Below are 13,194 nucleotides of genomic sequence, written 5' to 3' on the forward strand. Positions count from 1 at the left end.
CTGACGGCTGCATTTCCTCTTACGTTCATGTACCTACGCTATTGCGTTGCATAGTTTAGGATTTTCGGTAACCAAGTTGGGACTAGGTCGTATTAAGCGTCGGCCGGTAACGTCGACGGCATGTATTGCTGTTAGTCGAGCTATGCAGCCATTGCGTTGACTGAGTTTGGATAGTTGCTGTAGGGATACTCGCTGAAAGCGGATCTGGCGTATCTGTTATTAAGGTATAACTCGGTACTTGGGTTCTTGAAATGCTTTTTATTGTTCTCATCCACACACAGGTGTTGAGATATCAAGAGCGTCGTAATGCTGATTTTTGAATAGCAGATTGATTTCAGCTACGGCGTCGTCTGCTCAGTTTGGTGGGAAGTTTGTATCGATACGTTATTGCTATTCGAACAACCATAGTGGATCGTTATGTTCATTGCCGTAGTATTCACCTTTTCTTCTGAACCACCCACGTGCCATCATTATATTGGGCATCATTATATTGTATCGCTTATTGTCGTTGGGGCCTTGACGGTTTGGTTCATGGTCGCTAAGGATGGCTGCACGCATTTGATCTGGTCTGGGTTGTTGTCGACGAATTTAGCGGGTCACGTCTGGCCGCTCTATGGTCAAATGTGTTGCTAAATGTTCTTTGCATGGTGGCTGGCTTGGTTTGCTGTAAAAAAAGCTTTATACTACTAGGGGGTGGGCAATGCAGGATTGACCACGGTAACTAATGTCGATGTCGATGTCGTAAATAGATAGGCAGTAGTTAGTGTTTTGTGGGGCTAAGATATGTGGTTGGTTATTAATAATATCGTAAGATATCAGTAGGTTATTTGTTTTTAGTTTAGGAATTTTGCACGTTGCGCAATGAAGTTGTTACCTGCTGGGGAATTTTAAGACAAAGCCCCCTTTTTTCCTTTTGCTTCGGCCCGTTGCCGTGGCCCGTGGTCGCCAGATGCTGCAAAACCAGGACGTAGTTTGTTACCGATGGAACAAAAGCGTTCCACGGGCTTTATGGAATTTAGAAAGTTTAGTGCGTTTACTTTTTGTGATGGTTCCTATTTTATACATTTTGGTCGTTAATCTACCGTTGGGTTACTTAGCTTTTTTAAAAAAAAATTATAGGCAGCAAGCTATATGGGCGGGAGTTTGGAGTATATTATGTAACACAAATGTCACGCACGATATTATGATGATGGCTAATAAACTAACTTTTTCTAGTGTTTTCCCGTCGTACGTTACCTATTACGCGATTTTGGAGTAAATTTTAACTTAACTTAATTCAGTTTTGATCGGCTTATCTAGTGCTAGGTAGGTGCATGCAGCTATTTATGGGGCTTGAATTAATTCAACCGAGTACGCTTATTGCTCCTATGAACTGATGGGCGTATATTTTGAGTTTGGGGACCTAAGTTGGCGATGTCGCGGTGTTTTAGTACCTACCTACGTTCACTGTCAGCGCTATTCTGAGTCTTACGTCTATCTATTATCTCTATAGCTACAGTGTGTACGTCACGGGATTAGCTGATTGTCTTTAGACTCAAGGGGCTATATCTGAATAGAGTAGAATCTCATTAAGCGAAGTAGAGAGTAGTAGCACGATTCGGAACGAGCTTCACCGCGGGATTCAGCTGTTCTTTTCTCTGCTTGCTTCGGACTCATACGGGGGCTCCTAGGCGCCTCTGAATCTGAAGGAGCCTCTCGCACTGCGCTGCACCGCTCGCTTAGAAGAGTCCCTGGCACTATCCTGGCACTGTTAGTCTTTCCACTGGCTTTACTTAGGCCACTGTTTATACTATTTACACTAGGCAAACCCTACGAGAATTTACAAATTACCTACGCGTGTGCCGTTGCACAAAGTTGGGATGTGCGTCTCTATTGTATAGCCGTTTTTTTTGTTTTTGTAAAAAGGATCGTAGTACAGGAGGACCGCTTTACGACGCGACCGCTCTCGACCGTGTCCACAAACCGAATCGGAAATGATGGGACAACTTTGTCGCACGTAAAATTGAGTAGCAGGAGCTTTGCTCTTACAAAAACGAATGGTGATCAGAACTAATTAGTTTTATAAATAAGAAAGTTTGTGAATGTATTTGAATGTTTGCTTTCAATGCAAGCATAACTCTCGATGGGTTTGAATGGAAATTGGCACAGATAGTTCTTAACTTGGATTGTGGGGTATTTTTTATCCCATAAAATGGTACAGGGCAACGACTAGAAGGTTTTAAAAAATTTAGCATAATTTATGTCACCCGGACTAACCAAAGCCCATATTTATTATACCTACATTTTGGAGGAAACTAGGAAACAACAATTAAATGTGGCAAAACCTGCCCATATTACCTATTTAAACAAACTTAATTAAATTCAGATCTTCATAGCAATTTCCTCTATCTTAAGGGAATTTTAAAGCAGCCCTTGATAAATTGGCTCAATTTGCTTTGTTTCGGATACCTTGGCCTCGCGAAATATTTAAGATCCATTAAGAAATTCCCTCATTGTTTTTGAAACCGTTTCCGCGTTTCATCTTTTATGCTTTTAATTTGTTTTTAATTAAATAGGTTGAAATGTTATTCAAAGGTAGGTAAGTTACAGAATACCAATGTATTTTACTGTATTCTTACAAATAAATTAATTTTAATTTTAAATACGAAAATAAATAAGCAAAATTAAGAAACATTGGAATCAGTAGGTATTGAAATAATTAATTAATTTCTTTAAATTTAAGTTTGAATTTCCGGGTTAGATGTATGATACATACTTAAGTCAAAATGTGAACAAATAATAGAACTCGAGCATACTTACTAACATTTTATGTACAATATTTGTAACGTTTGCTGAATACACATTTTGACAGTTGTCATTTGACTGTCATTCAGCTGCCACTCGCTATAACTTGTCTCTCTCTGATGTTTTTAAAAAATTAAAAATTTAAAAAAAAGCTATCAAGATGTCACCCGCTGGGTTGAGTAATGAGGCACGGTTATTTTTAACGTATTTTTGAGAAAAACGGACGGACGGACAGACAGCAAAACGATCCTTTAAGTGTTTCTTGTTTTCTGACAGACGTACGAGTAGACCCTAAAAACGATTCAATTTGTCGATTATTGCAGCCTAAGGTAAAAATAATATACATCTAAGTATACTCAGTAGATAAAATACCACTAGCGCCATCTCTTAGCGTCTTATCCTTATTACAACGTTGTCCATTTAGCGTTTATCATGAGCAGCTGGTAAGATAACAAAGCGCCATCTAGTCACGCCATGGTAAACTTGGTACTGAAGGAAGAGGTCTCCTTAGTTTCCAACTTTTCACATTCGGAAAATGAGGTCACGACAGTCGGTGTATTATAAGGGTGTAAACTAAGGGTTTTATGTTTCGAAAATACAATTTGAGACATGGATGCACAGAAAAACCAGAAAAAAATATGTTTGTCATTCTTTCACGCTACAACGTACTAAAACAGCTCAGAGTCTAGGTAAACATTCTATGTTAACTTTAGGCTACAACAAACAAGCACAATTATAAATGTCAAAACAATCTACCACCAGTTTGTACAGCACCTGCATCTATTTTATCTTTGTAAAACGGAACCTGGCAAGAAACCCAACAAGGTATTTTTTTTCAAAGCAGTTCTAATGTCATTTAGGCTCATCGAATTTAGATCACATGCAGATAAAAAAAAAATCAAACACTGGCAGTTTAAAAAGTGATAACATCAAGTCAGCATTATCACCAATTGGTCCACGTGTTAGCGGTGACCTAATGTTTTTATAGCAACACTGAGACCTTGAACTTTCAAATAATTGACACCTCCACACTGGCTTGATTAACTCTCATTTTATGACCGGAAACTCCCATTGCGGACACTAGATTTCAACCCATTTAATTAAAAGCTTCATTTCATCATCTTCATTGCAGGTTGTAGGACCTTGTGCAAGGTCCGCCCGGATTGCTACCACCATCTTGCTCGCTAATCCTGCTGTGCAGCAGCAGTGCTTGCACTGTTGTGTTTCGGCGAGGAGAGTAAGACAGCCGGTGAAATTACTGGCACTGGAGGTATCCCATCTTAGGTCTCTAGGTTGGCAACGCATCTGCAATACCACTGGTGTTGCAGGTGTGTATGGGCGGTGGTGATCTCTTACCATCAGGAGACCACTTGCTCGTTTGCCATCCAGTCGAATAAAAAAAAAAACATCGTCAGCCGGAAGACATGTATTGCTGCACAAAGGCCTCCCCCTTAGAACGCCACAATGTATGATGAGGAGATAGATGGAACTTGCATCCACTGGTTCCTCGCATAAGTTCATTAGTGTAAGGCTTGCCAACGCTTCGTCTTCCCGTTTTTGCCGCCACACGAGGATTTTTCTCCCACGGTTATATATGGTGTTCTTCGAGCGATGTAGCCTGCCCATTGCCAGTTCAACTTGCTTGCTTTCAAGCTTATTTATCTACAGGATAAAGCCATAAACTGGGCGCCAACGGGCAGTACAACGGGCAGCGGCGCGACAACCGTGTTCTCTGTTCATTGCGTGTGGTACCAGGCCCCTGTACCAAAAAAGTTACAAGTGCTACGCTACAATTCTACAAAATTGTTAAGTTTCTCTTAGTAAAATGTTACAATTTTGTAGAATTGTAGCACTTGTAACTTATATGGTACAGGGGCCAGGTAACTACTGTACGCCTTGCGTTTCGACTACGCAGTGAACAGAAATTGAAACAAAAATGACGAAACTGAAACAAAAAAGAAAATTTGGTTGCCGTTGCAAATTCAGACACTAGCTCGCACACAATTCCGCTTCTTTACTTATGTAAAGTGTCCGCTAAGCACAACCCTTTGAGGAATATTGTGTTTGAAATACATAGGTACACATAAACTACTAAAATCTTTTTCGCTCAGCTGTAATCGGTTAAAAAAACATGTAAATAAATAAATAAAACCGTGGCAGGTTGTCAAACATATTAATAAAACAGTAGTCACGCTGGTATACCAGACTATGCACTTTAGTAACGGCACTCAGATTAGACACGGTGTCTAATGCCCGCCTAGTAACTAGAGTGAATCGCTAGGGGTACCACACGCTAGGAATTATCCTAAAAAGTCCAGTATTTTTTAATATGTATATATGAGGGTGAAAACGAGCATGAGGGTCATCTGATGGGCAGCAATCACCGCCGCCCATGAACACCTGTCAACACGAGGGGTCTCACAGGTGCGTTGCCGGCCTCGGATTGATAGGCCATATTATAGGGATTTTTGGGGATTTAGGTCGTATGGGGATATTTATCATCATCATCATGTCAGCCTTAGAACGTCTAATCGTTATATAGAGGATAAAATTTTAATGACAGGATTTTATTAAATTAAGATCACTATCGATGTACTTATAGAGATACTTCAATCCAATTTCTGTTTCAGTTTCAATATTGCTTTCATTTTCAATTTCAGATTTAATTTCAATTACTTAAGTATTACGGAAAAGCTTGTGTATGGCACCAGCATTAATATCTGCCACAGTGGAGCGTACAAAAATATCTGACACACGTACTACCGGCTCTAGAAATAAGAGTCGTATCAGATATTTATGCACGCATTGTTGTGTCAGATATTTGTGCTGGTGACTGTACAGTAAACTAGCTGAAAAGTGTTTTATATGAAGACACTTCACTCACGCTTCTTTCACTCTCCAGTCTCATCATCCATCATCATCATCCAGCCTATATACGTCCCACTGCTGGGCACAGGCCTCCTCTCAGAACAAGAGGGCTTGGTCTATAGTTCCCACGCGGGCCCAGTGCGGATTGGGAACTTCACATACACCATTGAATTGCTCCGCAGGTTTGTGCAGGTTCCCTCACGAAGTTTTCCTTCACCGCAAAGCTCGTGGTAAATTTCAAATGTAATTCCGCACATGATTTTCGAAAAACTCAGAGGTGCGAGCCTCGGGGTTTGAACCCATGACCCTCTGCTTGAGAGGCGATAGGTCAAACCACTAGGCCACCACGGCTTCATATACTAGTAATCGCCCGAATTGTGTGTATTTTTTCTAAGCATTGTTCTGATGACGAGTACGAACACAAATAACTAGAATGAATACAAATGACACGTCCGACGACATTAACAAGTATTGTTTCAGAAGGTGGTACTTAAGCTACTTCTATCTAATTATCTGAAGAGGTTTGATAGAGAGATCATATTAATTATTTTATAGTGCAATGTTACACCCTACCTATAATCTAGCGAACATTGTCGAACATTTTTCGCTTTAGACACTGAAAAACACTTAGGGGCTGTTTCACCATCCATTGATTAGTGTTAACTGGCGGTTAGGTGTGATGCCGTCTCTATTTGTTTTGTTCGAATAGACGGAGACGGCATCACATTTAACCGTCGGTTAACGCTAATCAATGGATGGTGAAACAGCCCCTTAATATCACACTGCTAACACACTGATTGACAATTGAGATTATCGATATGGGAACCCACTACCTGTCACAAAATTTTGCCCCATGGATTCCTATGTCTGATGATGAGACTTCATTCTTTCATTATTTGGCGTGGTAACCCTATCCACAGCTTCAATTACTTTACTACTCATGCTCGCACATTTCAGTGATTTTGACGCGCAGTCGCGATCGCACGTCTGTTGCTTCATTAGTTTCCAAACTACGCGTCTTTTCATTATAGCTGAGGCCTTTTGTCTATCGCACTTGGAATCACAATCGTTTTCGCTAGTTCTTTCTGTCATCAGTACCTACAAGCCGAGGGTAGAAAGAAATGGTGAATACGATCGCGAACGAGAACTTGTTAGACACGTGCGACCGAACTGCTGCTTAAAAAACGGTGACGGCACGGAATCGCAGTGACGCATCGTATGCGCACCGATTTATCGCATGCTCTCCACACCGCTGCTTAAAATACGCAAACGGTGCGGAAACGCAGTGACGTGCCGTTAGCGTCACGACTTTTGTTCGGTAAAGACCTGAAGTTTACGACACGTCACTGCGATTCCGTATTTTAAGCAGCGGTGTGGAGAGCATGCGATAAAAACGGTGCGCATACGGTGCGTCACTGCGATTCCGTGCCGTCGCCGTTTTTTAAGCAGCGTTCAGTTCATGGCTGTTCATTAAAACTTTTACCAGTTAAATTATACACGTCTTGTGACAGTTCTAATTTCGGTGGCATCATGTTAAAAGTGTAGGCAAGTGACATTTGAAACACGCAGGAAGTAACTTCGGTGACGCAGCCATGGACTTGTTAAAAATAATGGACGAATTCACAGGTATGTTGACCTTATTAATCTTTATTGAGAGAGAGAGAGAGAGAGAGAGAGAGAGAGAGAGAGAACCATTTATTTACACATAAAAATACATTATATGGAAAGAATAAAAAAATAACATAGTACAAATGGGCCTCACTCAGCATAACGTTACTGCAAGCCGCAACGCTGTTTTTCAGTGGGACCCATACTACTGAACACCATAACATACCCATATACTGGTTGTTAATTACATAACTAAAAACCTGATAATAGTTTTTACAGAATCGAATGAAGATTATAATAATATTGTACCTTAAAACAGGTTGTAAAAGATAATATACGTAGGTAACATTATAGAATTTTCCTAACTAGGTATATATTTACCTACAAGCAAGGAACATACAAATAGCCGACTAAATTAACGTCTGACCTACTTATCAATTTACAAACAAATGTAGAACCTAGAAAACAAAAGCAAGAATTGAAATTCTCGGTCTAGATCGCCTATTTTTCATCCGACATATTGGATGTCAGAGCTATGTGATGAATGAAAACAATATTATTGGAACAAACGCTAGAGTAGTTTCGTGTGCCAAATATGAATAACGTTTTCGCAACTGAATACTACCAACTTATTTAAAAGTGTGAAAGTAACTAACAAAACCAGCCAAGCGTGAGTCGCACCGAGGGTTCTGTACAAATTTGTAAGTAAGTATCAGATCTATGAATTAATATCTAGTGTTAGCAGAGCCTCTCTCCTAAGCAAAATGCACGCAGTGTGAGTTCATTTTAGATGGTAACTGATATAGACAGATAGCCGTAAAAATTAAGATTTTTGGATTTCAAATATTTTATTGATAGGCGTTACTTTGCGAGGTTTATATCAATGAACTATAATAATTTCCTTTGCCTCACCCGCGAAACCTTACGATAGCTAAGCTTATGAAAAATATGTGTGTTCTTACAGTGTGTGGAGGAAACTGCATGAACACGCATATAAACCAGCGTTACTGGCACATAATGTGCGGCAACACATGCTGAGTGGAGACCTTTTGTATCCTGCTGTGTCACCTAGTAACATAGTTTTAGTGCAGTTTCTATCTAGTGTTTAGTGGTACATTTTTGGAGCCAAAAATAAACTTTTCTTTCTTTCTTTCTTTCTTTCTTTCATTTTGCATAAGCTTAGCTATCGTAAGGTCGCAGATAGCGCAAAAATTATTTAGTTCATTTTAGAATTTCCTTATTGGTTGTGCTAACTATTATAAGCTGCTAGCCGTTACCCGCGACTCCGTCCGCGCAGAATCCGTTTATCACTATCCCGCGGGAACTACGCAATTTTCCGGGATAAAAACTATCCTATTCCCATCTCCAGGACTCAAACTATCTGTACATCGAGTTTCATCCAAATCGGTTCAGTGGTTTAGACGTGATAAAATAAAAATCTAACAAACAGACTTACAAACTTTCGCATTTACAATATTAGGTAGGTAGGTTAAGGTAACAGCTACCTCCACATCAAACAAATTTCTAGGATACCTAAACATACAAGATATCTATTATGTATAAATTTCAGCTGTCTTTCTTTTACGGTTCTCGAGATCAGGGATGTAACGGATGTGGTTCGAATCGGAGCCTGAGTGATAGGTGGACGAGATGTTAAGGGTTTAAGTCTACTAAACCTGAGGGTTTATTGCGTAACGTTTCTGACACTCGCAATCACAATCAAATGATAGTTTTCGCATACAAAAACTGTCATTTGATTGTGATCGCAAGTGTCAGAAACGTTACATAATTAGCCCTCTGTACGTTTTTGATGTGCGCCGCTCATGTCCACTCGCGCGCGCCAAGCATTGACATCCATATAACTTCCGTTTCAAAAGTAACCGGAACCGAAACGGATTTTTAATATTAAACGGAAGTTCCGACTTAACGGAAACGGTATCGGAGCTCCGTAACATCCATGCTTGAGATACAGCTCTGTGACAGAAGACGGACAGTGAAGCGACAGTAATGGGGTCCTGTTTGTCATTATTTTGGTAGGTACGGAAGTCCAAATATGAATTAGAGTGGTTAAATGGTGGGTAAGAGATCCCTTTAAGGGATATACCGGGTGTCGCCTGTAATATGAGCAAATAATTAAAACAGAAATGATACTCCTCAAACTGAACAACATTAACAGCTACTTTGAACATGAAACTACCGTGAGACTCACTCATATTAGCAGCCCAGCAGTCATGCATGCATACATGTCAGTGCAGTCGTGCGAGCAGAGCGGTGGCGCGTAGTGTGCTTGTTGCGGCAGCCGCCGAGTCGCGTGCTCCTGAGAGGAAGGGCTACGAAAAAGCCCGAAACATGTCGAGCTAAACTCGGTTTAAGACGTGAGTTATCGTTATAATATCATTTAATATTAACTGCTACTTTAAAAAATAATTCGTTTTTAATTATATTACACTTTTAAGCAAAAGCTTGATATTTGTAGCGTGATGATATTTCTAGGACGGCGTACATTGATAGCATTAAGTATTTAATTTGTATGAAAAAAGGAAAATTCAAAGACTCCGTTATTTTTAAAAGTCGCTGAACTAATGTTGTTCAGTTTGACGAGGACGATCTATGTTTTAATTTTTTGCTCATATTACAGGCCACACCCGGTATTAGCTCGACTTTATACATCTCCTTGTCCTGTGAACTATTATTTTCATATGTTTTATGAACAATAATGAGTTATACAATTCAATACGATATTTAATAATATTCCACTCGTATTGAAAATTCATCACAGATTTCTTCATTTTAAAATAGTATTTTCACATGTGATTTTAATTCTCAGCTCTAGCGTCGCTTCTATTTCATATTTCGAGAAAATCTTACTGGAACTGCTGTGATATAGCTTTCCGATGCAGATATTTATTTACTTACTTAGATTGAGTTTGGATTATAAAAGATATACCTAAATCATGTTTGATTCGAATTGTCCAGTTTAGAAAATAAAAATTTATTGACGATAAGGATTTTCGTACCGCCGGATGAGATTCGAACCTGCCCCTCTTGTAAAAAAACATATTTTTAACATTGGTTAAAGGTACAAATTATACAATTATTATAGGTTGCAGATTGACACCTAAGCAATGAAGCCTTAGTGATAGGGTCCCGTCTCACCCGGGGTCCGACCCTTACTAAAACGATAGTGTGATGTTTTTCGAACATAAACTCGTCTAAACATGGGGACTTAATCGACTCAATCAGTGTTTTACGAGGTCAACTCGGGTCAAGACCACGTGAGTCCCCTAATTTGTAACGGCCAATTGGTCTAGACTAGCAATTATTTGCAGCCAGTATTACGTAAGTATTTGTTTCAGGTAACAGAGATGTATGACATGCACGTAATTTGTTGTAATAACCAACTTATAATGTTGAAAAACCCCCGACATAAAGACAAAAATAACATTTATTCGCATTCACAAAGATACAGAAATACAACAAAAAAAATAAAAAAACCGGCCAAGCACGAGTCGGACTCGCGCAGGAAGGGTTCCGTACCATTATCTATACATTAGACATTATAGCAAAAAAACACGTGTGTTGTATGGGAGCCCCCCTTAAATATTTATTTTATTTTGTTTTTAGTATGCGTTGTTATAGCGGCAATAGAAATACATAATCTGTGAAAATTTCAACTGTCTAGCTATCATGGTTCATGAGATAGAGCCTGGTGACAGACGGACGGACGGACAGCGGAGTCTTTAATAGGGTCCCGTTTTTACACTTTGGGTACGGATACGGAACCCTAAAAAAATTAAGCACCACACAAATGTAACAAAAAATGACAAAAAATACATACGTACACGGCGTGTGTCCCTGCAAAAGTAAAGTTGACTCAGCATTATGCTTAGGCGTTAGACGCCTGCAGCGTTGATTTTCTGTCAGAACCATCTGTGACTCACGGAACGATAGATACACAAATATGCTAAACTTATCCACACGTAAATAGCATTGACGAAATCTAACTAAGAACCACTGTAAGGAAACTCGCTTCCCCATAAAAAAGAGAGGGAATTACGATGCCGCAGACACAGACAGACGTTGGCGTCAAACTTATAACAAAAGGGGTATTTTTGAGTCGGGGTTTAAAAAATTACTAACAACATGAATGCGAAAGATTATTGGTACACGCCTGATCGCATTATGTGTATGTAAACACACGTATGTTTGTTTATTACACCTTCCCGGTGAAATGGCAACAATACAATACAACGACTCTTTGTTGTACACCAAAAATAGAAAGCGACACAGAAAACAAGGTACCTAACAGAGAGAAAATTACAAGGTAAGCGATAGGCGGACTTATCGCTCAAGAGCGATCTCTTCCAAGCAACCTAGACGGATTTCAATGAAATCAGTACGTAGATAGCTGACCGTATGAAATAATAATATACAGACTTGTATAGTATATTCCGATATTCTCACGGTATCGTGTTAATTATAATCTAATTTTAAAATATAATCTTTAAATTTAAACCGCTGGGATAAGATACTTAAATTTCATGCAGGATTTTTTATAAAGCTACTGAAAACTACGATACATTTTAACTTGTTAACTTGAGTAAAGCCGCGCGTGAAACCTAGTGTGTTGTATTTATTTAACGAAATCACCATTGGGATATACCTGACACATTAAAACACCCGTTTCAAATGAATATACAGCTCCTATTCTACAAGGGATAATAATATTTTAAAAAGGTTCCGTCCCACTGCCTCGTAATTCGTTCCGGGCAGCGGTGTGGTCTCTTGAGGCGTGCCGTTACTTTTACAGTCAGGAGTAAACAACCTGCATAGGAATTGTTACGGTTTTAATTTAATGAAACGGTTTTTAACACTTTTATTTTCTTCGCCTTTTTCGTCTGTGTGTATGTTTGTTACTCCTTCACGTTAAAATGGATAGACGAGTTTTGATGAAATTTGGTATGTAGATAGGTTATTGGACGTCTGGATTAATATTCTACGTTTTATCCCCATGTTCTTATGGGATTTGTATAAAATCTCGAAATTTCAACACATGAGTTTATCGTCTTGAAATTAGGCACAGTTGCTTTATATACAACATTAACAAAATCGGCGATGTAACTCTCGGGAATTTCCATGGGAAGTTAGTAAAATCCAGGAATTTCTATTCAACTGCCAGATCCAATGGATAAAACGTTAAGTCTAGTACAGCTGCATTAATTATGATGTGGTAGAGCCTTACTGTAACCACTTGCTGGCTGCAGTACGAATGGGCCGGCTCGACCGGTTTAGTAGAACAATCCTACAGAAGAAATAGTAGTTTCGTTACTGTGTTTCGTACGGTGAGTGGGAGATCTGGAGGCCCAACTCCCCTCCTTTTAGCTCCCTCCTTTACGCCGGCAACGCACACGCAGTCCTAATAGTGCTGTAGGTGTTCATGGGCGGCGGTGATCACTCATTATCAGGTGCCCCGCATGCTCGTTTGCCAGCTATTTGATAAAAAAATATAAATTTAACTGTCACAGCGAAGCGTGCAAAAATATCTAACGTGTTCTACTGGCCCTAGAGACATAAGAGTCGTATAAGATGTTTATGCAGGCTTTGTTGTCAAATATTCATGCTGCTGACTGTACTAGATAAGTGCCTGTTACTCTACCAATAGAAGCGCAGGTCTTAAATGTTGACAATGACAATTCAGTTTAATACAGTTATATTTTAAATGGAAACAACTTGATGTCTAAATTTTAACGTTTATGAAAAGAGCTTAAAGTTTTCAAGCGATGTGACTGACATAAAACTTTAAAAGCTTTGTTATAGACCAAAATTCTTTTGAGGTAATTTTATTTTAAGTCTTGATATATTATGGATGGAACTATATTTATAAAATAAACACAAAATTGTTATTATTTTTAGTAGTCTCCAATCTGAGCTTTC

At 39.2% G+C, this 13,194-nt stretch overlaps 1 protein-coding gene across 6 annotated transcripts in view; it reads left to right on the forward strand.

Annotated features, from left to right (window-relative positions):
- The window catches only part of Mctp (multiple C2 domain and transmembrane region protein), a 152,856-nt gene that overhangs the window by 70,921 nt on the left and 68,741 nt on the right, over positions 1 to 13,194 (forward strand). Inside the window, exon 1 of one of the 6 annotated variants that reach the window (XM_074104811.1) lies at positions 6,960 to 7,278. The exons of 4 other annotated variants lie outside the window; for them this stretch is intronic. In XM_074104811.1, the coding sequence (XP_073960912.1) occupies positions 7,245 to 7,278 (34 nt within the window). In that variant the 5' untranslated portion in view covers positions 6,960 to 7,244. Of the gene's footprint in view, positions 1 to 6,959; positions 7,279 to 9,580; positions 9,636 to 13,194 lie in introns of those variants that run through there. One more of the 6 variants, XM_074104824.1, reaches the window with a different exon arrangement.

Source organism: Choristoneura fumiferana, chromosome 22 (assembly GCF_025370935.1).
Source record: "Choristoneura fumiferana chromosome 22, NRCan_CFum_1, whole genome shotgun sequence".
Taxonomy (NCBI): domain Eukaryota; kingdom Metazoa; phylum Arthropoda; class Insecta; order Lepidoptera; family Tortricidae; genus Choristoneura; species Choristoneura fumiferana.